Genomic DNA, 27,876 nt, shown 5'->3' with positions numbered 1-27,876 from the left:
TGTTCCACCCACGTGTGACATCAGAGCTGCAAGAATGCATGTCTGTTCATGTGATGGAGCTGCATGAAAACGTGAAGGGGTGTGTGTGTGTGTGTGTGTGTGTGTGTGTGTGTGTGTGTGTGTGTGTGTGTGTGTGTGTGTGTGTGCGTGTGTGTGTGTGTGTGTGTGTGTGTGTGTGTGTGTGTGTGTGTGTGTGCGCGCGTGCGTGCGTGCGTGCGTGCGTGCGTGCGTGCGTGCGTGCGTGCGTGCGTGTGTGTGTGGGAGTTAATAGTTGTTACTCATGAGTTATGAAAGAGACTTTGGTCATGTGTTTAATCTTTAGTCAGTAAACAGATCACATATTATAACATTTCTGATCCAAATTAATATTCGGTGCTGTGTTTAGTGTCTTACAGCTGAGTTCATCACTCCCTGCAGACAACATCAGCAGACAGTGATGCAGGGCAGCAGCAGCATATTTTGCAGCATGAATGGTCTGACTATAATAGTGGGAAGTTTAAATCCTGCAATTAAAAGTGGTGAGGACGTCTTTCTCCTCTCCTGTGGCTGGTCTCATGGGACAGAGAGTTAAAGGCTCTGTCCCATGTAAAGTATTGAGAGCTGCAATAAGGTCTGTTGGGCCAAGCACAGATATCAGTCCACTGTCTGATACCAAGATCACTGTGTTGTTTCTGCGCTGTGAATCCAGACTGAAATTATGCAAACGATCACAGAGCCCATTTAGATCAACTTTTTCAAACAGCTTAATTATATCTACCTTATAAACCTGTGGTACCTAACTTATTAATAACAACAAACTCATCTCCGCTTTATTTAGAGGCAGAACTTTTTTAAAGAGTTTTACAGGGATGGGGTCTTGTGCATTTAGCGGCAGTCTGCATAAAGTAGCCCAGAGAGATCAACGGGAGAGAAGTGGTCTGTAAAGTATCAGCAGTTTCTGAAGCAGTTTGACTTGTTAACAGATGTGTGACTCGAGACGGCCGTGGTTACAAAGTTACTGAAGTCATCACTACTGCTAAAGCAAAACGATGCTCAAACGTGCTGCGACTCTTTGTCAGCCAGGCTAAAGTATTGAAAAGCAACATAGTGTCCTCCTGCTTTTCCCTTCATCAGTAACTAGTAACTAATACTAGGTTTAAAGGAGGTTTCTGAAACAGTTACAGTCTCTCTGCGCTAAGTGAAATCCTGCATTTGAACACCATTTGTTTTCGGATGTGACAGGAAGAGACAGTATAGCAAGTAGTTTGCCTGAACTAGCTTGCAGGCTTTTCTTCATTTTTTATAATACTGTACTCACCAAATGAAATAATCTATACATGTTATGGTTACATACAACAGTTTTCTACTCCGGACTCATCAGACACTGGTGCCTTTGACTCCCTAAACACGTAGTCTGCAAACCTGTGGATAAGTTCACCAACTAAACCACTTTTTATATCTCTGGGTGTGTTCTCACCCTCAAAGATATGCATGTTAACTTAATTAATTCTAAATTAACTGCAAGTCTGAGACAGTTGGTGGGAAATCTGACTTCTACAATATATAAACCCAGATATGAGCTATCTGGGGATATTTTTTCAAATTAGCCTCCGGCTGTTAGTTCCCGTACGGTATTTGAAATATTCCTTCCTTTCTAAATGTTGATAATCTTAAGAACCGTAGCAGAAGCAGGGGGGGACAATTTAAAATGTGACACCTCTGTGCTAAGAGTACCGAGGAATGATAATAAGATTGACAGCCCTGACAACTTGGCTATCAGAACTAAATTTCTGGACTGCTTTTCTACTCTGAGCACTCAAAGCGCTTTACACAACACAGATGTATAATATTGTACGGAGCAGATGTTGTCTTTTCATTCATATTTAGCAGCTTTGTTGTTTGTTACTGTTGCCTTTCCGTCAGATCAAAGCTGTGTGGTTAGTCCCGTCTGACCTCTGGCATCAACAAGATATTTTCAGCCAGTATTGCTGCTAACTGGATTTTTTCTCATTTCTCTGTAAGCGGAGATGGATGTGCAGGTCAGCAGTTTCAGAAATAATTAGACCAAACACTTCTGGCACCGACCAACGTGCCACATTCAAAGTCACTTAAAGCACCTTTTTAGCATTTAGCAAAGCCTGACCAGAGATTATAGCCCTGCACACTTCAGAATTCATCCTGCTTCTTTAATCAGCAGTAACATAAACACTGAATCTAGTTTCACTGTCAGCCATACAATCCATGTTATGATGATGCACGCTCAATCATCCAGGTAAGTAAATCTCCAAAAGATCAGTGGTTGTTGATCAGTGGTCATGAGAATCTGCATAATTAAGATTAAGGAACTGACCTCCCAGCCCATTGTTCCTTCAGTGGGCTGGTTTCAGTCATTATGCAAATGTCCTGTTTATAAGATTGAAAGCTGCAGTCAGCTGAGACTGAAGGAGTCACCTGGTGATGACGAAACATTTCTCCCACAAAACGCTACGTCCAGATGAACAGGATCAACCTTTGGAGACGATCCATGTCATAACACTGTCTCCACTGTGTTTGGCAGATGAAGATGTATGAATCTGAATCTACTTCCTATCCTTCTCCATCATTGTGGTACAAGTTTGTTTCATCTGTCCAAAGAATTTTTTTTCCAAGCCTAAGGAGGCTTTAAATGTTTTCTGGCAACGTCTATGTGGAGTGAATAAGGCACAGCGTGTCCAGGGATCAGTGTTTTGAGCTATTTTATTTACATCACAACACCCCAACCTGAGTCCCCGTGTTTTTAACTGGGCGTGATTAAGGATGCCGTGCAGGTGCGCCCGCCCTCCCTGCACGGCACCACAGGCCACGCCCCACCACAGTCTAATTTGGCCTTCCTGTTTTGAGTGTAACACCTAGTTTGCGCCTTGTTGTTGTGCATATTTACATTCATGAAGCGGCTGTTGATTGTGGACTTGAAAATATTATGAAGGAAAGAAATCTACAGTCATTTAATTTAGGTTGTATTGACTCGACCAGCTAGATAGAGAGAGAGAGTTTATTCATCCCACGGGGAAATTGTTGTGTTACAGCAGGTGATAAAGAATACAAATAAACAAGAAATAAACAACATAGTTAAAACAAAAGTGGCACAGGCACCTGTTAATGGTCTCATATATGATGACAGTGTAGCAGAGGAACAGCAGCTCCTGTGGCAGGTTGAACTCCGAGTTGCAGTGCGTACAACCTCTGCTGGGCCTTCATCCCGACAGACTCTATATGTGAGGACCAGATTGTGTGTAAAGGCAGATCCCAGGAATCTGAAGTGAGAGTATTTTTGAGGATGATAAGACGATGATGGTGGGAAGGTTTCTCAGAAAGTCCATGGTCATCTCCACAGTCTTGAACAGGCTCAGCTCCAAGTACTTCTGACTAGGGATGGGTACCGGTGTCCGGTGCCATGATGGCACCAGTTCTGACATAAACGGTGGTAACCAGACCGTAAAGCAGCGCACATTTCGGTGCTTTATTTCGGTGCTTTTTTTTCCTGAGCTGTGATACACTTCTAGCCAATCATTTTACGTTTCCGAGGATAGTAGGCGGGGCCAGGTACGTACGTTCTGTTAGAGCAGAGCTACAGATTAAAAATGCCCAAGGCGAAGCGGTCAAAAGTCTGGCTGTACTTCACAGCAAAATATGCAAACTCAGCAGCAACAAGTGCTTTAAGCTGATACTGTGATACTGTCAAAGGAGGTAACACCTCAAATCCGATGAAACACCTGGCGACGCATAGCGTTTTTTTTAAAGCCCAGAAATGCGCCGTATTTGATAGCTTGCTGCGAGACCTCACACCGAGCACATCTACTGCGGGTGGGTTGGCTGTTATGCAACATCCCCCAAAAACACGAAGAGTCCTGGCCCCTAGCCCTGCCAGTGTAGCAGAAAGGATGACGGATGATGATGCAGCAACAGCCGTTCTTCTCTGCGTGAGTAGCTTAATGTTGTTCGTGTGTAATTTACGTTGAGTAGGCTAACCACGTTATTACATTAATGCGTGTAAGGTGAACTAGCAAACATCATCATAGCTACATGCTGCTGTCTTCTTGTTTGATGGCAGATACTCCCTTCACACTGGCCAAAAAGGCTAAAATGACCAAAGAAAAAGAGGAAAACAGTTAAACATGAGAGGTTTAGGACAAAGTTTGTGTTTTTTCCATTGTTTAAGCACTGCTTCCAGCCAAGAGTGATACCATATATGCCCCATAGCTGCAGAAAAGGCTAACATTGTTATCTTTTTACAAAAAACAGCTGAACATGAGAGGTTTTTGGACAAAGTTTGTGTTCTCCATTCTTTAAGCACCAGTTTGAGCACCGGCACCGTTTCAAAAGTACCGATTTGGCACCGGTATCGGATAAAACCTAAACGATACCCATCCCTACTTCTGACTGCACCAGTCCACCTCCCATCGGTACACAGACTCGTCACCATTCTGGATCAGAACAATGATGCTGGCGTCAGCCACTAACTTCAGGAGAATGATAGATGGCTCTCCGGAGGCGCAGTCATTAGTGTAGAGGGAGAAGAGCAGCAGGGAGAGAGCACACCCCTGGGACAGGCTGAAATGCTCCTCAGCCTCACCTGCTGCTGCCTGTCCAACAGGAAGCTGGTGATCCACTGATAGGTGGAGACGGGCACAGTAAACTGGGGAGCTTTCAGTGGAGGATTAAAGGTTAACCTGAAGGCCAAGACATAATGGCTTATATCCCAGGTTGGTCGAGGTGTTGCAGGACATAGTCCTGCATCCTTGGCCAGTCTGTTTGCCCAGTAGGCAAACTGGACAAACAGGGGGTCTGTGATGTCCCTCAGGTGGCTCAACACCACTCTTTCAAAAGACTTCATAACCACAAACGTCAGGGCGCCAGGCCTGTAGTCATTTAATCGTATCATGGTGGATTTCTTTGGGATGATGGATACAAATCCAGAGACCAGTTAAAGATGCAGCTGAAAATGGTTGATCAGCACAGACTTTCAGGCAGGAGGGGGACACGCCCTCGGGTCCTGCAGGCTTCCTGGTCTTCTGTCTTTGGAAGAGCAGAAAGAGCAGACACAGGAGGAAAAAGGACAACGTAACATAATCTGACATCTACAATAATAAAAGTCACTTTTAATTAAAGATAACATTTGAGATATGATAAGATGAGATCAGGGATAACTAATATATTTAAACGGATGGACATAGTGTAGAATCTACATGGTAACTTACAACATCACAACCCTGCGTCCTGACCGTCCACTTAACCCGAAGTGCACTTCACCAGAACTGTAACTGCAGGTTTGGTCGACGCAGCAACAACTGAAGGAAGGTTACATCATAAGTAGATTTCCTGCAGAAGTCTAAGTCAGGCATAAATCAGGCCCTAAATGTTACTTTTTCTTTAAAATGCCAACATTTATATTAAAGTAATATTTTTCACAGGCTGTTCTGTGTTTTATTTACCTCCATAAAACACTGTTGTTAGAACACGCTGTGGCAAGTGTGCACATTTTGTAGTCCACCTACTGTATCCCTGCCTGCACCCCCTAAGGAAACAAACCCCTCCAAACACCTGGGCCATTAAAACATGGCCATGCTCTCCTCCAGCTCTAGGACTGTGTTGATCTCACAGACTGGTCCATCTTTGGAGAGCAGGAGCTGGAGACCTTCACTCAGGCTGTCCTGTGTGTACAGAATGTGACAGAGGCCAAAGCAACTGGTGTGGAGCACCCAATAAAGGCCTATTCTATTTTATTCTATTCTATATTGTACTTTCAACACAGCGGACATCTGGCGTCACATCTGGCTGTTCTCTTCTCCTAAGTCCATATTGATTCTCCTATCCACTAAAAGAGGTTAGGAATAGGACACAGGAGGTACTTTTGGAACGCACCCCTAGTTTCTGATGAGCTGTGAAACAAGCGCAGCTTTGACAACAGCCGACTGTGGCAGTGACGTAAAGGCTGGATGCCAATAGGTGAGGAGCTTTATGTAAGCCCTGTGTGGGGTGAAAGGAGAAAGAGCTTGATTTACTTTGGTACACTCTTCATTTCTGTCTGTTTTTAGCCAGATTATGCACTGTAAATATAAATGAGGCCCAATGACACTAACCTGTGTAAATAGAAAATTATGAAAGTCCACAAAATATGAAACAGAGACCTGATCATAGTTTGTATTGGGATAAATTTACATTAGGTTAAACATGATCTACGACCTGTTTCATGCATCTTACTGTGATGTTTTTAGTAAAAAATAAACAGAAATATTTTGTTTTCAAGTCCACAAAAGCCTTTCTAAGCTGAATTACAGTCAGAATGAGGAACGCAGCCCTTTATGCTTAATAAAGGTTATTTTTATTGTATGTAAAATAGTTTTAAGTTAGGAACTCTTAGTGTGCTTTTCAAAGTCATCATCAAAGCCAGCATCTCTGTGCTTTAGTCAGTGCACTGGTCTACACTGAGCTAGCAGAAGGCAAACGCAGCCATAGCTGTTTCCTTACTAACCATCTCTAACAACGGCCTCCAGCACCTCACAGTCTTCACGTTAGCCTGACTATCTGCCTGCTCTGTGTGTGTCCATGTGGGGAATCTAAGGAGCGGGCTGCCAAATGGAGAACATCAGACGGCCTGATGGATGGTCTGACTACCAATGGTGTGCTGGTCATGCACCCAGCGGGCGAGTTTGTGTCTGAGCCGGCTCCTGGGGTCTGGAGAGAAATCTCAGTCTGTGGCAATGTCTTTGCACTGAGGGAGACACGCTCAGCCCAGCAGAGAGGAAAACTGGTAAGAAAGCAGCTGATGTGTTTCATGCAGACTTCATGTGGATACAAGTGTCCAAACTACTGAGCCTGGCTTAAAATTGCAGGGCTTTCTTTTGATGATTGATTCATCACAGACTGCAAAGCTAAACAATATCAAAAGCTACGAATAACTGTATTTAAAGAGTCTGTATTTAAAGAGTCTGTATTTAAAGATCCTGTTATGTTTTTTTAATTAATATTTCAAAAAGGAGGAAAGACGTCCTCTCAGCAGTATTAGCTCCTGATGTGTGTTTGAGTGCAATTCTTTAAATGGGATTTCGTGTTGCTGAGCTGCAGTTAAACTGCACGCTATTCTTTAAACCGTGCAATAATGTAAAGCCCATGTAAAGGCCCGTGGCCACAAGGACCAAACAAAAGAAAAGAAAAACGTCAGTATACTCAGTATACAGTCGTACAGCACAGTCTCTCTGACATTTAATTAGGAGGCAATGATTTGGTTGGTTTCTCTGTCATCACAGAAATATCGAGTCGAATAACGAACTCGACTTAAACTAAACTAAACTTAAATTTAGGTCTTGGTTGACTTTATACAAACATTTCTTGGCCCAGGATAAACATCCAGTTTTTCCCAGCATGTGGATGATTTTAACTCCAGTAACAGTTTCAGCTGATTTACAAAGAAAAACGTTCTGAGGAAATAGACCAAAGCTGGACGAACACAGTGTCATAATTCACCACTACTTCCTTTGTTTGAAACATTCAAGCTGTTGGCTGCACACCATCCTGTAATGATGAATGAAATCTTATTTTTCAGTCCATTTCTGGGGCCTGCTGAATAATCTAAATCTAAATAATCTAATATAAAAGCTAATCTAATAATCGAAATGATCACAGAAGGTGTACAAGTTAAGTAAAGCAGTCAAAGACGAACTGCAGCTTAAGGACGGTGACCTTAGAGCAGCATTAGAAATAATGGAAATAGTCAAACTAGGAAGTATTTATTCTTAGCGCATTGAAAGAAAGATGCAAATATAAAAACAATAAATGCATAAACACTGAGTTTTCTTTGTCTTTTGAGTAAATAAATTTAAATGTGACTGAATATTTTTTTCTGCCTGTGTTCAGACATCTGCTGACTTGTTGCTTCGTCGAGACATAAACAAACAAAGCTGCTGTCTGGTTCTACACATCAGCGGTCTCCAACCTTTTCTACGCCACGGTTTAACGTCAGACAATTTTTTTACGGAGCGGCCTTTAAGGTGTCGCAGATAAATGCAACAACATGATATGACCGAGACAAAAACTGTGGTACTTTGTAAATATAATAATAAATCTGAATTCACTGTGTAACTTTATTAGCAGCTTCCTCCTGAAATGCGCCAACAACACTGAGAGCAACATCATAATGCTTTTTGGTCGCTATGGTAACGTGTAAATATTTCTTTCAAAATAAGACACACAACTACAACACAGGAAAAGATGATAAAATCCTGAAAACCCTAAATTTTACACCCGAGCCTCAACTCTCACAGACCGGTACAAACAACTCACAGACCGGTACTGGTCCCCAACCCGGGGATTGGGGACCGCTGCTCCAATGCTGTACACTCCATAGATTGCTACATCCCTTGAACCTTGAACCCTTGAACCCATTGTGTGGTGGCATAGAAGTGTAAAAGTTTTTCTAGTTTAAGAAAATTCCCAAAATTCCAGGAATACGAAAAATGATTTTGCCTGGTTCAGTTTCTGATAATGATGCTTTCCTTGCTTCATATCTACACTCACATTTTCCTTTTTCTGTTCTGCTCTGAAGGTTGAAAATGAGTCAAACACACTCCAGGATGGTTCACTGATTGATCTGTGTGGAGCAACCTTGCTGTGGAGGACCCCCCCCGGATTGCGGCATACTCCTACTCTCAAACAGCTGGAGTGCCTTCGACAGGAGCTGAACGCTGCGAGGCCTCAGTGTCCTGTGGGCTTCAACACGCTGGCCTTCCCCAGCCTGGCCCAGCGCGAGATTGTTGACAAGAAGCAACCCTGGGTTTATGTCAACTGCGGTCACGTACACGGCTACCACAACTGGGGCTACCGGAAAGAAAAAGGGCCCCCCGGCCCCGGAGGCACAGCACCTGCCGGCACAGGTGAGAGGGAGTGCCCTATGTGTCGAAGAGTAGGCCCCTACGTGCCGTTGTGGTTGGGCTGTGAGGGGGGATTGTACCTGGACGCTGGGCCACCCACTCATGCTTTCTGCCCCTGTGGTCATGTTTGCTCAGAAAAGACAGTAGCAGGGTGGAGCCAAATCCCATTGCCCCACGGCACTCATGCCTTTCATGCTGCCTGCCCTTTCTGTGGTACCTGGTTGACAGGAGAGCAGGGCCACATCAAACTCATCTTCCAGGGGCCCGTTGATTGAAGCTGAGGGAATTCAGTGCGGGCAGATTGACTAAGGACCTGCTGACTAAAGACTGTGTGTGCTGACATGATAAGCTGAAAGCAACTTGCAATAGTACATACCAAGGCTTCACACGGAATATGAAGTGTATGGAGAGTATGTAAAATAAATTGTGTTGAAAACAACACGTCTTTATCTTTTTTTTCCTGTGTCAGCATTCTAATAGCCAGACTGCTGCTCGCATTCATGTAGGATGCAGCTGGTAAACAGTACAGCCAGGGGGCGCCAGAGGGAGGAAAGGGTCCATGATTGACAGGATCTCTAGAAAACAGCAGAACAATCTATTAGTCTTTTTTTTTTAGAATAAAAAAAAGACAGAAATGATTAACCTAAAAGAGACAACTGGACACTAGAAACGTGTCTAATTGCAGGCGGCCCCTTGGAAAATTACATTTTAAAAAGATATCCAATGGATCATTTAAGTCATATTTGCCAATACTTAATTATTTCAATTATTTTGTCCTAAACGTTATGCAGCCGTCTGCCAGCAGTTAGCGCAGCATTGTTGAAAACAACATACATCTGTTAATCTAAGCCTGATCGTTTTGTAAACGCTACTGAAAAAGTTGCTGAAATGAGCTTTCTCCGAAAGGTGGATGGGCTTCTCCCTTAGAGTGTCAGGAGCTCAGCCATTCGGAGGGGGCAGAGTAGAGCCGCAACTCCCCTAAGTTCAAAGGACACTAGGCTGTCACCTCCTGGGTAAGGTCTTCCGACCAGGCATGTCCTACCCAGAGGAGGCCCCAGGATAGACCTGGGACGCACTGGAGAGATAACATCTATCGGCTGCCCTTGAACACCTCGATGTTTCCACAGATAACCTGGAGCCGATGGCTTCCCTGCTGCTGACCCACAACCTGAGAGGAAGAAAAAGGATGATTTATTGTTTTGTTATTTTAGATTTTAAGTTTTGTTGAAGTAGTTATTAATTTTCAAACAGCTTGCATCATTCATGGTGCGCAAACTGCGCCACACTTTTCAATTGCAATTTATGAGTTTTTCAAATGTTAATTTGTCATATTTTAGTAATCCGTGAACATCCTCTATAGCAACACGTTTTCATATTTAACATCAGGTTATTTAAGTGTTGTCTTCCCCGCTGTCTGGAGCATAACGTGTGATGTTGATAATGCACGATGCGAGGTGCCACACATTTATTCATTCTGTGATTAATGGTTTAAAATGCCACTACATATCTGAGTGTTAACTTAGTGTAACTTTTAATTTCTTTTTAATTTCTCTATATCTCTACATCATATATCTAATAATGTTATTATTAAAAACATTAAAATGTAAAAAAAAAAAAAAAAAGACTTGCAGATATCTCATCAGTTTTGCACAAAATCAAAACATCGAAGCAAAATTTTGATCAATTTCTGCACAGTATCATATTTTTAGAGTCAGCATGGTTTACAATATTAAAGTGGTGGGGCCCAAAGTTGGATGTTTTCCCCCACAGGGCCCCAAATCCTTGGCCTTGTGTCAAAAAGTAAGAAATTATAAATTAACTATGATTAACCATATTAGAGAAACTTGAAGGCCAATTACATCACAGCAAGGCGACAAAGGAATAATAAACACATAGATGAAAATAAAAATCTTAGGATTAAGCTCCAACAATCAATTAATATAGAAACCAGAGTAATAACAAAGTACAAACAAATATCAACAATTTTTTCATCAAATAATTAAGTAAGAAGAACAAACAACAAAATAATGTAGTAAGAAAGTAAAAAGAAGATAAAATAGTGATAATAATATAAAACAATAAATAAAAAAAACAAGGTTAAAGGTGAAGTTGAGATAAATAATGATAAATTAAAAGTAAGGAAACAAATACATAATAGCAAAATAAAAAAGTTCCATTTCAATACCTGGCATGATACATTTTACCAAAGGACTCGATTAAAGTGGCTTATTGGTCACAAAGTCAGTGAGAACGCAACAATATCAGCAGTGTTTAAACGCCTTATTAGGGGCAACAAACTGAGAAAGTCTGTTTTTGTTTGATTTTCTTTTAAAGCCACAGATTGCAATCCTGTGGTTTTATCTTAAAAACCTTCAGTTGCTGAATAGTAAATGACTTCCTGTTGTGAATCATGACCCCTGGCAGAGTATCTTAAACCTGTTGTTACAAACCTGGGTTTTAGGATGGACAGTGAAGTTGGACACTCAAATTAGGGCTACTGTCAAGTCCAGTTTTTATCATTTAAGGCGTTTGGCAAAGCTAAGACCTAATTTATCCAGGTCACATTTTGAACAGTAATCCATGCTTTTACTTCATCTCGTTTGGATTACTGTGACGTCTGTATTTTGGAGTTAGTCGGTGTCTTCTCTCTCGTCTGCAGCTGCTCCAAAATGCTGCTGCACGACTTTTAACCAGAACTCGTAAAAGAGAGCTCATAACTCCCATCCTCGCGTCACTCCATCGGCTGCCTGTACATCGTAGAGTTCATTTTAAAATTCTTATGTTTGTTATTAAATGTTTAAACAGTCTTGCCCCACCTTACCTCTCTGAGCTTCTGCATCCTGGTCCAAGAGGGGGCGGGGCCTTCTCTACTGCTGCTCCTAATCTGTGGAACAAGCTGCCCCAGCACATCAGAGAGGCCCCTTCACTGTCCACTTGTGAAACACGTCTTAAAACCCATTTTTACTCTTTGGCATATGACACAGCATGACCCTGATTTTGTCGTTTTAATCTAAAGTGCTCATTTTATTGTTTTAAATGTCATTTTAATTATCATCTTATTTTTTTATATTTTTATCTTTGTTTTATTTAAAAACATTTTTTACTTATTCAATGTATCATTTCTGTGTGAAGTGTACAGCACTTTGTGTTTAGCAGGGAGTCGTTCTGAAAGTGACACGGGGACTCAGCTCGCTGTGATCTCTGCTACAGTGGATGGATGCCATTTCTGTTCATCACCAGCCTATTTTTTAGGTCTCAACTCGTCATATTTCTTTTAACCTCAGTCATTCACAGCTCTGGTTTGTCACATTGTAACAACATGGCTGCTTTTTGATGTTGCCAAATTGTTGTTGAACATCACCAGCAAGTCCTGTTATCATCTTATTGAATGAAAACTTTATGTTTAAAGAATCACATGCACATGAGTCAAACCGTTACTAACTCTTCTGTTAGCTTAGCTTTTTGTTTCCAGTGGCGCCCAACTTGACCACACCCCCTGTCTTCATGCCAAAGGAGGTAATTACACATGTATAACTTGTTATGTCACGGAGCTAGCTGAGGTGTAGTCCACAGGGTGTAATGAAACTATAAATGTTACAACTTGTCTATGTCTCGTTCCTTCACAGTGTGTCTTGTGTAACTGAGTGGATGTCTCATGTTGTGAGACTCGTCTGCACACTCCACTCTTTGTGGTGGTGCGATGGGTGCTGCCACAGACTCTGTGGTGCTCCGGGGCGTTGACACGCTGGCCCCGGGCCGGCCTTCTCCCTGCTATCACGGGTTGTGGGGTATAAAGGGAGCCTACTGAACCAGTCGTTCACTGTACTCTACCTCCCAGTCTTACCTGTCCCAGCCCTCCCTCCTACCCATGCCTTCATGCAGCACGTCACTCACACACTCGTGGTTTTGACGGGGTTTCGTGCTTCACATGGGGTGTATGTAAGGCCACTCGTGGGTTTGCTGGCTGTTCTGCACAATGGCCCCCACTTCCTTTTTTAATTACACTCGAGCCATCATGGTTTCCAACACACACACAAATACAAATTGAGGTAACCGTGGTACTATAGTACTGTTCTCCTTGTAATTACAGCTCTTTATGGGGCATTAACTGCTGGGCCATTAGATTTGTCTGACAGATACAGAAATAACAGGAAATAACAAAAAGGTTAATTTCTCACAGGCAATACTACATTTGTTAAACAAGAGTCGTGCACAAAGAGTAAACCACTAAGAAGGACATAGTGATTGTCTTTTCAATATACTTTAAATCAATCAATAATGAATTCAGAAATATGACAAACATGAACACGTGCAGTAGTAATAAGGCCCATAAATAGGCCTAATAAAGCACATTGTCGTAAAATGCAATGTGAATGCTGTGAATGCCTGAAATGCTTAAAAATATCTGAAATATTCAAAGCTGAACTTGCTGAATGACCTGATGTTATCAGAATATCAGCCAGCTTAACAGTAAAAAGCAAAGTATCAAAATGGAAAATGTGCTAAACAAAACTAAAAAGCACAAAAACTGAGAACTAACTACAGATCGTCAAAACGAAGAAGAGCTGAAACAAATGCTTTACGAGAGAGAGAAACAAATTCAGTGTGAATTCATTTATTAACAGGAACACAGTGGAAAGTAATCATATTATTTGGATTGTCGAACTGATTGATGGTAGGAACTACTTCTTGTATCACCTCTCAAGCATAATGAATGTTTTTGTGTGCACAGTCAGATGCATGTACCCTACTAATCGCACAATTACAAGCTTAGCAGATAACCTCAGGTTTAATCATGGGTTTCAATGTCAAGGTGAAGGTAAAACAGTGCATCTAAGCCCTGTGGCTTACTGAGCTTACACAACATTTGCAAGATTACTTACTATTTAATTTCTGTTTTTTTAATTGTTGCTCTCACACCGCCACCAGGGCTGCAGCTTCATTATGTCTGACTCCTCTCATGTCGTAATGATAGACCTTTTATACTAAGAAGCACAGCAAGCCAACATTTACAGGACATGTAACACCCAGGCCACAGACTGCAGGTGTTGTTCCTGAGATATGCTGAAGCCACTCGCCTAGCTTGGGTCCACCAAGTGCAACAGTGCAATACTCCTGTTACCTTCATCCTCCACATCTTTTCAAGTTCTTCTTTCAACCCTTGGTACTTCTCAAGCTTCTCATGTTCCTTCTTCCTGATGTTGCTGTCATTTGGTATAGTTGCATCACTATGGGTACTACTGTCTGCTTGGTTAGCCATCACCAGTTTGCCCGTATCTGGAAGTCCCACCGGATCTTAACTCGGTCATTCTTGACAATCCTGTCACGTTTTTTACCTCGGGACATCCAGGCTACACTCAACGCAGATGTTCCTGTACTCCATGCCAGACACTTGGTTATGGCATACCACGTATGCCCTGGGTGCCTGCATCTTGCCTCCGCCTGTTTTGTTCTGGATTGTCTCAGGGGCATCTCTGCACAGCCTGCATCTAGGCTCTTACCTGGTGACTACCTATCCTCTCTTCACTACTATCCAACTCGACTTCTCCAATCCAGATGACATTCCAATGTCGCTGACCCTAGAATCAATCAATCCCATTCACTCTTGGCTTACAGATCGGTGTTAAGCATCTAGAGGTGGTGGCTAACGATTACTCTATTCTATGGTTACTATCCATAGCCAGTGATCTTACTGAGGGGGTTCAGGCAGAACAGCAATGGAGCCAGAGCATCTCCTAGGTAAATCCCACACTTCATGGTGACTTTTGTGCAACTGGCTTCAAACTGGCCTCTAGTGTTGTTCACCACATTCCAGACTCCTGCCAGAGAGAACACCACGGATGGTTCGGTGGAGCTGGTTCATCCTCCTGGCTTCCATCTTTTCCATCTCTTCAAGTTTATCTTAAAACCAAGCATCTGCCTGATCACAGCTGCCATGGTGGGCTAGCTGCTTGGTTGTGGTGATGGGCACAAGTAGGGATTGTCCACAATGTTGCATTCACATCTTCTTGTCATCCAGGTTTGCCATCTTTCAGGTCAGTCTTTTTGTGTGTGTGTGTGTGTGTGTGTGTGTGTGTGTGTGTGTGTGTGTGTGTGTGTGTGTGTGTGTGTGTGTGTGTGAGAGCACCAAAGTGAAAAAGACAGCAGGTGACAGCTGAGCACCTGCTTTTTATAAATAAACATCAAGTGTCTTTATTAAGCCACTAAGCAGCAATAAATGAGTCCAAATAACACAGGAAACAAAATGGGAAGTGAAATAAACAGAAATGTTTGACATGTATCACATTCAGAGACAAAGACGGCCTCCTTATATTTCCATGGACTACACAGCAGAGCAGGATTCAGGGTCTATAAATCAGAAGAATATTAAGACTTGATGAAAGAAAACATTTAATTAAAAAATTAATCAGTGCATCATCATCATCATGTTGATTATGACATGACTGCTTGTTCAGCATCTATTCAATTAAGACTAAATCACCTTCTGCAAACTGAGGCTTCTATGTTAGTTCCACACATGAAGCAACCATCACACCTGCTTTATTCAAATCTATGCAGAGCTAGAACTTTCTGAAAGCGCGCACACACACACACACGACTCAACAAGTTTTGGGGGGTATCTGCATTTTGTCATATTTTCGATGTTTGTCCTCATACATGTAGCAGTTGTGCTCACATGAGCTGGAAATGCTGCCAGGTTGAGAGAAGGGAGCCAGAATTTGGGGGGCTTCATTTTTTTTGACAGCAGGTCAGGACTGAACTGATCTTGAGGTTTACCAATTTTCTCTGACATCGTTGGCTAAAGGCCGTACTGGAAGTGCATATCTGGCCATAAAACCAAAAGCACTGGACATCCAGACACCCACAAACACAAGGCACAAGATGAAACTGGCTGCAGTATATAAGTACAGCTTTCTTAGGCATTCAAATTCCCATTCAAATGCAAACAAGACACAAAGAAGAGCACTAAAGAATTTGATGAAAAACCAGACATATTCGTGGACTGAAACAACGTGAGGTCCATAACAGACAAAGAACATCAGTTTCCTAAAACTGCCTCAACCAGCACATCTCTGCACCGGCTTCATCTGCAAACAAGAAGGAAATCTGCTGTTATGAAACCGGACAAGAGGCCTCAATTAGAAAATACAAAACGAAATATAAAACAAAATACCAACAGAAAATTTATTGTAAGATAATTGCAGGATATTGCCAGTGTTGTCAGAAGAAAGCCCTGTTTCTATCAGCAGAACCAGGTTCCTTTAGAGTTTCCACTGCAGGGATTAGTTTCCAATAAAATTATTTTACCCCTTAAAATCCACTTACAAAGAAACTCTAGAGAGATGCTGGTAATGCTTAACATTTCAATCTTGTGTTCATTACTCTTCAGTATTTCACTCCTCTGTAGCTCCTTTGTTATTGGACAGAAGTTTTTACTGTTTGCAATCAATTTGTTGATCAATTTGTTGGCAGTCAAATGAGGTGAGGGGTGATGTTTACCAAAAAATATTACTCTGAAAACAGTTTCACTGCGGTTATCCTAAAGTACGTGTCCAACCTCCCACACAAAAGAGTCCTGTGAAGGCTCTTTAATGCCCCGTTCACAGTGGCCTCTGTAGCTCAGCACTGACCAGTCAGACGCAGAGAGCAGTGATCACGACAGCAGAACATGGTTGCTCATCTTTATTGCATTCCAGTAGACTGACTGGCTCCAGACTGCAGTGGAAACACAGACGAACTCCAATCTAAAGGAACCTTTAAGATCCTGAAAAACATTTCCTGGGACAAAAAGTTCTGCAGGCTTTGATGAAACATGACTGAGTGAATCTCTTCACTCCAGCTCAGTCATCCTTCATCATCTATGTGCAGTGTCAGGGAAACACCTTCATGGCCCGAGTTCAGTTTATCATCCATACAGAATGTAGCAAAAAGATGCTCGAGATAATCTAGAAATGGTGCGATCACAGTTTATCCAGCAGAGCAGCTCTGATTCTATTCAATACTTACATTCTGTATGTAGATAAATACAAATATTGGTGGTTTTATTGATATCTGAATTTTTGACTCAAATCAAAAACAACAACAAAACAACAGTAAGAGTCAGGCTCAGGTGACCCTGTGGTTCATCGTGCTAGCCTCTGCTACAAAGGCTTAGTTACTTTACTCTTACACTATAAAGAGACTGAGAGCAAGTTCTCCTTCTGCCATCTTTCACATCAACACTTTCCACCTCTCTACATGGATGAAACAGAGTGCAGCACTAAGGAGGCCGTAGCAGAGAGTCCCAGTCTGTTTGAGAAAGAGTGAGCGAGGCGTGTCCACACAGAACATGTGACTATATATTACACAATAAATGATACATGATGAAGCAAAGTCAGACCCGGGTGCTCGAGTTAAAAACTTTGGGGGGAAATGTAACCGTTCCAACACACAGACCAACAGAGAGAAGCAGACTCTGGTCGACACAGTCAGTGGGGTCTGCTTCCTGCTGGCTCACAGCACACGTCTGCATGTTCAGTACACTGGCTGACTGAGGCGAAAGAACGCTGACTCCTCAAACAAGAGTTACATAATAAAAACATTCACCTTGCTTTTGTCTAAACACACTATAAAAAAGTGGCTCAGAAGAGGAAGGAAACAGATGAAGGAGAGGGGCTCCCTGATTGGGCTTTCCCTAGACCATCCATCCATCCTAGACCCTCCTCAGGAATAACAACGATGCGTCACAGTTAGACTGCTAGCATCCTACAGAGTTCAGGTCATCCACAGTGTGTAGCGTAGTGAGTGTGTGCAGAGCGAGTGAAGTTTGGGCTGAGATCAGTAAAAACAGACGGAGCCCAAGGACAAATGCATTTGGCCAAACGGCTTTAATTTTTGTAACTCGTGCCATCACTACTGTGTGTGTGTTTCGTAGCAATAACCTCACTTGAATTTGAACCTAATCTTTTATCTCCATGTCATTTTAAATTAATGCCAATCTCCTGCCGTATCTCATTTCCTTCTGCCTCCACGGCGAAAGATAAAATGGTCTCAGTGTGTTTCCTGGTTGCTTTCCTCTCTGTCTAATCAAACAGGTCTGAATTAACCCTCATACAGATTCAATCTGACTTTGCAGTTTAGACCTCTGTCCGAGCAGGTCACAGGGGGAAAGTCGGGAGTGGGAGTGGGCTATATGGTGGGGTGTGAGTTCTACGGGTGATGGGAGGGAACAGAGTAAAGAAATCACTGAGATGGTTGTAGGTCCTTTAACAGCAGCCCCCTCCAGACTGCCTGACGGGGGTGCTATCGATTTTTAAGTTGGGCTTGTCCCCGCCGGCTGTGGCCCCAGGGCCCATGCGTTTCTTGATCTCGGCTGCCATGGTCATGAAAGCCTGCTCTACGTTTGTGGCATTCTTGGCACTGGTCTCCAGAAAGGGGATCACCAAAGAGTCCGCAAACTCCTGAAAAGATAAGAAGAAAATTCTAGTGCAAACAGTCAGAAATCTGCAGTCAGAATATTTCAGCCCATTAGGTGTCTGTGTGGGTTCTCAGTCATCCAGGTAGTCTAAGGAGTTTAGAAAGAAAGTTTCTTGAAGATGTTTCACCTCTCATCTGAGAAGCTTCTCCAGTTCTAAAACCAAATGTTGGAGAGTCCCAGGTGTTTAATCCCTGGTGGGAGTTGTCCCGTAAGACGGTAGTTGACCCACTCTTGATCAGGGTCACCCTTTCAAGTGAGATCACCGGATGCAAGATGTGAGTGGCAGTTGAGGCAGCACGATCTCAAAAATGCAACTTCCACTAGGGATTAAATACCTGGGACTCTCCAACATTTGGTTTAAGAACTGAAGAAGTTTTCTAAGCTCCTTAGACGATCCCCCGACACTACTCAGTGCAGCACTCTGATCAACTGAAGGCTTTTGAGGCAGGTTTTAAGAGAACAGGCTAACAGTGATTTACAACAGTCCAACAATAACATGAACTAGTTTTATATCCATCCAGATATGCCTTCATGTTTGATATGAACAATCAGGTCCCATCAAAATGACCTCGAGAGAGAGAGAGCGAGAGCGAGAGAGAGACAGTTATTCATAAGCAGCCACACCTTAGCAGTTGTGTAGTCCACTACTTTCTTAGTCGTCAAGTCACACTTGTTGCCCACCAGAAGTTTATTGACATTTTCACTGGCATATCGGTCAATTTCCTGAAGCCACTGCTTGACATTGTTATAGGACTCCTGTGCAATGAGAATGAATATGAACAAAAAGCCGTCTCTATACATGAATACAAAGTATCTTCAAAAATCAGGGCATGACAGTGTTCAAATCTTCCTCCAAACCCTGAGGAGAACATAGCAAGACAAGACTGTCATTTGTTACCAAGTTAACACTCCTTCAGATAAAAGTAGCAAGTATTGGCAAATATTTATTTATTAATTAAATAGACCATAACTCCATAAAAATGCTCACTCACTTGGTCTGTCACATCATACACAACTATGATGCCATGGGCTCCACGATAGTAACTGGAGGTGATAGTACGAAACCTCTCCTGGCCTGCAGTGTCCCACTGGAGGGACGAAGAGGAGCAAAGGGGACAATATATTAATATATTACAATGATAACAAGCATATTATGATAGAAAACCAATTGTGTTTGTGAAAAATGAAACATTCATGAAGCCACCAGTTAAGCAGTGTCAACTGTTGCTTTTACCATTTAACACTGCAGATGTAAATGTAAATGTCCATAACTGACCCTAAATCCATGATACACTTAATAATAGACCAAAGTTAACCTGCACCGTCGTTGTTTTAAGTTTCTGTAGTCTGATTTCTGACAAAGGTAACATTTCTATAAAGTTGCCAGTAGACTGAATATTTCTGTTTTCCAGATGACTCTAGCCTTTTAATGACTTGGTAAATTAGAAAGCTTTGAGGAAACACATCTACCTTGAGTAGACACGCCTCAGGGCAGAGTCAAGAATACACTATACTGCCAAAAGTATTCACTCGCCGATCCAAATCCCTGAACCCAGGTATTCCGATCACTTCCATAGCCACAGGTGTATAACATCAAGCACCTAGGCATGCAAACTGCTTCTACAAATGAGTCCCTGTCAGGGGTTAAAGCCAGCGTGATATTGCTATAGGCTGCCACCTGTGCAACAAGTACAGTCACCAAATTACCTTCATACTAAATATTCCAATAACAAAGTGGAAGCAATTGTGAAGGACAGCAACTCAGACGTGACGTGGTAGGCTATGTAGACACGTTCTGTTGGGTAACTTCTCCTGGCGATCTGATGGACATATCTGAGTTTGGCGATTGCCAGAACAGTACTTGTCTGAGTTTCAAAGTGTAAAGCTTGTTGCAGGAGGTTTATGATGTAGGGCTGTTTCTCAGGAGTTGCCCAGTGGTTACAATGAAATCGTCCAATGTACATGTAGTATAAAAAGTTCAGCAAGGATTTGACCTGTCACTTCACAAACGATCAAAACAAACATCAGTTTGGACTTGAGGAAAAAGAGTTGTTGATTCTCACAAAGCAGGAGATGGATATGCAAAGTTATCACAGCATTTCCAAGTATCAAGAGCTGGAGTGATTGCATCATGAAGCAGTCAGAGCAAAAACGGATTTGCATCATCGCTGTGTCTCCCAAAATGACAACGATCTAAAACATATTTCTCTAATAGTGAAAAACTACCTTCAGAAAACTAACAACAACTTTACTGACTGGCCTGCACAGAGCCAACTAAAAATCAGTAGGGTTAACTGAAGATCGAGCTCCTTATCAGAGGATTATTAAATCTGGAGGAACTTGAGCTGGGATAGCTGGGAGGGAGAGACATCGGTGTGACTTGTCAAAAACTAAAGTTCACTCACTCCAGGTTCACCAGTCATGGCGTCAGGTCTGCTGTGTAAATATAAATATAAACTATTGACCCCCATGTTCAGTCCACCAAATGTAACCAAGCAAACAATCCACTTTCTAAAAGCTGACATCTCACAGATTACAGAATTGTAAGTTTTGTCACACTCTGGCCAAATTTCCCTCAACCAGCCCCAAAAGAAGACCATAAATGTGGTGCTCTGTGTGTACATGTGCCCTCACAATCTGCAATTTGATGGTCTTGCCATCCAGCTCGATGGTGCGAATCTTAAAGTCCACTCCAATGGTGCTGATGTAGCTCTCTGTGTAGGTGTCATCCTACAGAAAGAGGAGGGACAGCATGATTCAGGCCAGCAGCAAAACCAGTTAAAAACAGTCATTCAGTCCAACAGAAGTGAAAAACATCTTACAGTGAGGAAGTACTACTTACAGCAAAACGCAGTAGAAGACAAGACTTTCCTACACCAGAGTCTCCAATGAGCAGGAGCTTGAACAGATAGTCACTGAAATACAAAGAACAAGGCTGAAAAATTACCATTGCAATAAAAAACAAAAACAGTGGGAAACATTTTATAATACGACCCGACTAAGTGCAAATCCCCCTTTAATTAAATGGAACCATTGTTCTTTTAATTTGAAGTAGGGATGCTCAAACAAATGTGTACCAAGTCACAACAAAAACATAAATATACTATAATATACACAATATTACCTCATCTTACAACAATCAGACTTTATAACAATGGACAATGCAACTTTTTTTCCTTTTACAATTACTGTTCAAACACAACTGTCAAAAGGAGCGTGCAGATAAACGTTAGCTAAGGTTAAGCTGATACGACTCGACCCCTGAAAAGTGCCGCGTTCTTCAAATCAGGGGTGGGCGATATATCGCATAGACTCGATAAAGGTATGGCAAGTGTTTCCACATACAATGGTTAAAATGGCTTTACTGAAACAAACCAGTATAAATTACCACGGCAACATTCACTTTTTTTCTTCCGCACACTGTGAATGCATCATTTATCGCCCCCTCCCAACTGGAGAATATTCTACCCGGCACACTGCAGTGAGCATGTGTGTTTGTATCCTACCAGACATGGAATAACAGCGCCAGGAGGAGCTTCAGGTGATGGTGAACAAAATGCAGTAATTTGCAAAACATGCTGTTAAACTATTGCTGCAAAAGGTAAAGTCGGAAAAGTCGAGCTGCAAAAGCACAAATGTTTTAAACGTCTCCCCACACGCCAAAGAAAACGTTAAGCTGTGACAGCTGTGGCTGTTCGTGGTCAGTCATTTTCATAGTCACTATCTAGACTTTTGTTTCTGTAATTTGAGGGCATCACGTTTTTTTAAATTGTAAATATTTTATGTTCACAAAAAAGCATCTTTTTAATTTCAATGTTTTAGTAGGGCTGCTCGATTATGGCAAAAATGATAATCACGATTATTTTCACTGAAATTGAGATCTCGATTATTTGACGATATTTATTTAACAATAACAATGTATTGAATAATGACTTTAAAGATTGTCAAAAAAAAGAATATAAAATAGTGTGCAAATACTGATAACAGTGCAAATGTTTGCAATATAAAAAATAAATGAAAAATGAGTTCTGACTCCGCGAACCCATAATATTTCCACACCACTGAAGTTTTTTTACCTCTCTTTTCAACCAACAGCAGTCACTCTCCTCTCCAAATAACTTCTGCTTAGCTTTCCGAACTTCCTCTTAATCGGCGGTCCCCAACCCCCGGGCCTCGGACCGGTACCGGTCCGTGAGTCGTTTGGTATGAGAGAGTTGAGGCTCAGGTGTGAAATGTATAGTTTTCAGGGTTTTTATCGGTTTTCAGCATTATTTTGTTATCGTTTTTATCGTTTACTCGGTTTTCCTGGGTCTTTTCACATGTGTTATGAATAAATCTTCTTTTTTTCGGTACCGGTACTAGTTGTATTTTGTTGTATTTATCCGCGACACCTTAAAGGCCGGTCCGTGAAAATATTGTCGGGCATAAACCGGTCCGTGGCGCAAAAAAGGTTGGGGACCGCTGCTCTTAATTGTTGTGACACGTGTTCGAAATGCAGAGAGGTGCGCTCGATTTGCCACACGGAGCAGCGCGAGAGTAAAGCACGAGGGAGGGGCTAATAATCGGCTCAGTCATTTTTAATGATCGTTGAAAGCCCAGATCGTAATCGTGATTAAAATTCGATTAATTGAGCAGCCCTATGTTTCAGTCTCATGAATTCTTGTTTGACTTACTTTTTTCTTGCTATGACTCTTTGTTTGTTAGTTCTATGATTGACCTCAGAGAGACGTACTGTGACAGCATTGCCATCTATGAAAAACCTCTGTGTGCAACTGATGGATAAAAAAAATGGTTAAAATAAAACATTTCAGTTCATTCTGATTTTTAGTATTCAAAGTAGAAAAACTATTAAATGGTTGGTTTAAAACGAGTATGCCAGCGCTATTTTAGGCACTCTATGGTTGAAACATTTGTTTTTGGAGGTTATTCAAGCATAATGTGATATATACGGTTTAACTACAGCCAGCTTTAAGGCCTGTGCTGATTAATTGAGATAGTTTGATCATACTTAAGACTGAAACGTCACTTAATGGCAGGACTTCTGTGAGCACTCCTGTAGAATCGGGATATAGAAGACACGTTGATGCTTCGAGGAGGTAATTACTGAAGTTAACTCAGAAAGATGAATCACAGAATCATTACTAGTTAACGTTAAAGGGATGGTTGGCTCAACAGAGCTCTGACTGTTTGTCAGCCTGGCTACAGAGCTGAAGAGAAACCTGGGGTTGTTCTTATTTTCTTCAATCAGTGATGAATAGTAAGATGTTCTGGCTTTGTGGAGGGCTTTCTTATAAAGCAACAAACTATTTCTCCAGGCTAAATGATGATCCTCTAAATTTGTGAGACATGTTTGAGAGTTCTACCAGTTAGTCAAGCACTTCTGACGTGAGACTTTCTTTTTCAGAAGACCTACAGTATCCAGAGTTTACGCAGTGGAGAAGTGAAAGAAGAAGAGGGAGGGACGTTTGTGGAAAAAACTTTGCAAATAAATAAACGCTGCAGAGTCTTTGCTTTCGATTTGCACTTCTTCCCCTTATATGTTAACACTTTTATACCAATATTGTCTGAGTGGCAACACCCATCATTCAGAAGAATACTGCAGCCACTTCCTGTGCCTAACGGTGAGTATACTGGGGCCTTTACTCCTCCCAATTTATTTGCATATAGCTGCAGCAGACAAAACAACTCTGACTCTGAGTGTAGGCCTTCAGTGTTTTGTGTGTTAGGGAAGATGAGACTTAAAGAAAGAAGAAAGAGAGGACACTTTTTTCAGATGCCGGTTGTTACTTTGCATCGTGTTTTCACATCCCAGGTGAAGGGGACCCCTTCTCAGATGACAAAACATAGCTATGACCCTTAATATCGAGACTCTGAAGGTGCGAACATGAAATTAAATTTGCCTCCACAGCCTGTGATGCCTACGAGTTCTCTGTCCTCTACCTTTGGTGTACTGCCACAAACTTAATGGATTAATTCTAAGTCTATGAAAATGTATCAAATGTAATTACACACTAATGGATGTATATTTACAAAAGAGTACAAACCTCACATTGTTGTAAATATTTTATAATATCTTTTCATGGGACAACGCTGAAGCTATGACACTTTGATGCAATGTGAAGCAGTCAGTGTACAGCTTGTATAACAGTGTAAATTTACCTCTGCTGAAAATAACTCAACACACAGCAATTAATATCTAAACCTGGCAACAAAAGTGAGAACACCTTCAAGTGCAAATGTCCAAATTGTGCCCAGTTAGCTATTTATTCCTACTCAGCGTCATGTTACGAGGTCTCAGGTGAGAAGCTGGTGTTATTGCTCCCCCACTCTCTCATTCTGGAAGTTCAACATAGCACCTCATGGAAAGAAGAACTGTCTGATAAAAAGAATTTCTGCTCTACATAAAGTTGCCCTGGTTATAAGAAGACTGACAGCACCCTGAAACTGAGGTGCAGGTCCAAGAACACACAGCGGTTTAACAGGACTCACTGGAGTGCACAGGCAGATTATGAGTGTACGATTAATCAGTCATAATCCCTTGTACATTCCTTAAACGTATAAATATTTATATCACGTGTGTGTTTGTAGATTAGATAGATATGAACACATTCAGGGTAATTAATGTAACAAGTTCCATGGTGTGACATTCAAGAATTTCGAACTAAAGTGTGGACACTATGTTTTTGGTTAGCAACAGCCTACACAAACAACACAAATGAGCTGCCTTTGCATACATCTAAAAAGCATTGCTATGGAAATAGTAAAGTTTAAATGCAAGTGGGACTAAAAACGTATTTTTGTCGAGTGTTCCATACTGTGGCCGTCTCCATGGAGAAAGGGGAAACAGTGGGCGGAGCCTGTTCGCCCAGGCTACAGGTCAGCCATAACGCGCCAGTACAGCCCAATCACCAGCTGGTAACGTTACACGTTTTGGCTCTGGTATCTGAAACGAACAATAACCGCGTTTCTTTCTTTGTTACTACATTAGTGTACACTGCACTGTTTTGTTAGGGGGTCGTGGTTAAAGGTCCGCGGTCACGGGGGAAACGGGAGACACGAGCAAGCAAAGTATTTGTTGATGTGTGGAGAAACCGCACTGGGAAAGCTGACACGTTAAAGAAGCTGTTCGCACCCTGTTTACAGAAGCCGAGCCGCTGTTCTCCATTAGCACAACCAGCCTGGTGTGATGTAGCAGAAAACTAGCCAAACACAATGATACTTCCTGGAAGAAGACAATAACAACAGCCGTGCAGCTGATTGTGTTTAATGTGAAACTCACTATTCGGGATTCATGCTTGCAGTCTGGATGTTTCTCTGTCGGCGACTCGTCTCTTCCTACTCAGGAAAAAAAGATGACTTGTATGTCCGGATATCAGAGGCACATCGACGGTTGTTTACCGTCCCCGTCACTGCTCTGACTCCTCCGCTGTAGTCGGCTTCTATCGGCTCTTATAGCTTTAATCCTTACGGACATAAAATCGTTTCCTCCGGTTAGGTTAGTGTATTTTCTCCCTTTCTGCCTTTCTGTGACCGTTCTTTGCTAAATGTATACGACGACTGCGCAGGTGCGGTAGTGACGAAAGGTGACGTGTAATTACGAAGCGTAAACCTTTTTTTTAAATACAGAAATGGTGGCTCGTGGAGCTTGCCAGTAGCTCCCGGTGTTTCACGTTAAATGACTTTTACACCGGATTAGATTTTTTACATATTCTCCGTGTTCCACGTGCTGCATCCGCCGATTGGACGGCTTCGCTGACGGGTCTCCCTGTGTGTCACGCGGATGACAACCAGCTGTTTAACACCTGCTGCTTGTTTAGGAATCACGCCCACGCTAACCTGTGCTGGTCAGGTTAACGTGGACATCTGTGTGGTCAACATAACGTCATCGCAGCCAGTGTGCCTTGCTTTGTTAGCGCAGAGCTGCTGGAGCTTGCGTTTACTCTCAGTGTGACTTTTCTGATCTCAAATTATAAAACGTGATTTAAATTTAAAGGCATCATACAGTTTATTGGCGAACCTGTGTGTGAGCAGGCTTTTTGGTTTAGAAATAAATATATTTAATGACGCACATCGATTAGATTAGCGACCGTTTACCTCATAGTTCTTCCACCGATCTCCTTAAATACTATTATATTCAGGAAACTCGTCATAGGCACAGGTAATCGATGGTTATTGTGAAAACTATCTTTAAATAATCAATCCCAGGTGTTAGGGGGAATATGCAAACATTGCCAGTGTTGATTGGGTTTATTTGTAATGTGTTGATTCAATAAATGAGTTCGAAGAATGAGAGTTGTTTTAGCAATTCAGAAATAAACTGGTGAGTCCACTACAAACCATCTCAGCAAATAAAAATGCATGTTTTTCTTTAGCTTCCTTTTCAGATAAGGATCAGCTCTAAACAGACACGTGTCTCATGGTGTTGCAGCTCAGCTGATGCCACAGCCGGAGGGAAAATGAGACTGAAAACATATGACCAGTTTAAATTACAACACCAGTTATTATGTGGGGCTAAATGAGGAATTCAAAGTCAACTTTATTGTCAATTCTGCCACATGTACAGGACATACAGAGAATAGAAACGACGTTACTCTCAATCCCTAGATAAAATAGCAAATGAACATTTAAATATAAGAGTGATTAAAAAATGCAGGTAAAATAATTAAAAAGTAAAAATTTTAATAAATACAATACAATTTTACATATAACAAGAAAGCTATACAATATACAATATAATGGGTAAATGACATTGGGTGTAAACCAGGCAGAGTAGTGCAAATAGGCAAATAGTGCAAATGGAGATTTGGTAATGTACGGTAAGAGATAGTGTAACAACAAAGTCTTATGAGGTAATGGCAGTCCAATGCTCCACAAAGTGACTGGTAACTGGTGCAGGCCAGTGAGTGAGTCAGAGAGTGTGTGTGTGTGTGTGTGACAGAGTTCAGTGAGACCGTGGAGGAGAGAGGGGAGATGGGGCAGAATCGGGAGGGAGTTAAGCTTCCTGACAGCCTGATGGATGAAGCTGTCCTTCAGCCTGCTGGTCCTGGCCTGGAGACTCCGCAGTCTCCTCCCCGACGGCAGCAGCTTGAAGAAGCTTTGCATTGGGTGCGTGGGATCAGCCGCTATGCAAAGGGCTTTTTTAGTGAGACGGGTGCTGTAAATGTCCTGGAGGGAGGGGAGAGAGACACCAATGATCCTCTCTGCAGCTCTCACTATGCGTTGGAGGGTTCTATGACATGTATGTATATGAATTGTATAAGTTATAAAAATTATGTATGATACCACACTAATCACACAGCATGAGTGACATCAGACAGATGTGAGACCTCAGAGCTCCCTTATTGAAATCATGTATAAGCTTCATTTTCTTCTCACTGTGTGCTCTGAGATATTTATAGTCCTTCACTATTTTCACATCGACCCCCTGCATTGAAACTGGGGTCACTGGTTTCCTGGTTCTCCTAAAGTCCACAATCATTTCCTTGATCTTTGTCACACTGATCTCTAGATGTTTGTGTTCACACCGCATGACAA

The 27,876-nt window shown here is 42.0% G+C and overlaps 2 protein-coding genes across 16 annotated transcripts in view; one reads left to right on the top strand and one right to left on the bottom strand.

The window, feature by feature from the left end:
- The window catches only part of peli3 (pellino E3 ubiquitin protein ligase family member 3), a 43,032-nt gene extending 33,708 nt beyond the window's left edge, over positions 1-9,324 (top strand). For all 15 annotated transcript variants that reach the window (XM_082526056.1, XM_082526049.1, XM_082526055.1 and 12 more), the window contains 2 exons: positions 6,581-6,769; positions 8,561-9,324. In XM_082526056.1, coding sequence (XP_082382182.1) covers positions 6,581-6,769; positions 8,561-9,160 — 789 coding nt within the window. In that variant the 3' untranslated portion in view covers positions 9,161-9,324. The remainder of the gene's footprint in view (positions 1-6,580; positions 6,770-8,560) is intronic.
- Positions 9,325-15,258: 5,934 nt separating this feature from the next.
- rab1ba (zRAB1B, member RAS oncogene family a) lies at positions 15,259-26,115 on the bottom strand. Its single transcript, XM_082526583.1, has 6 exons — positions 25,622-26,115; positions 21,185-21,257; positions 20,977-21,072; positions 19,335-19,430; positions 18,967-19,098; positions 15,259-18,325 (listed from the first exon to the last, which is right to left on the bottom strand). Exons 1-6 carry the CDS (start codon positions 25,633-25,635, stop codon positions 18,131-18,133), a joined length of 606 nt encoding a protein of 201 aa, XP_082382709.1. The 5' UTR covers positions 25,636-26,115; the 3' UTR covers positions 15,259-18,130.
- Between the last annotated feature and the right edge of the window lie 1,761 nt (positions 26,116-27,876).

The sequence above is a fragment of the Aulonocara stuartgranti genome (assembly GCF_965226115.1).
Source record: "Aulonocara stuartgranti genome assembly, chromosome: 3".
In the NCBI taxonomy this organism is placed as follows: domain Eukaryota; kingdom Metazoa; phylum Chordata; class Actinopteri; order Cichliformes; family Cichlidae; genus Aulonocara; species Aulonocara stuartgranti.
Note: the sequence above shows the minus strand (reverse complement) of the source record. Positions and strands in the feature narration are given on the sequence as shown.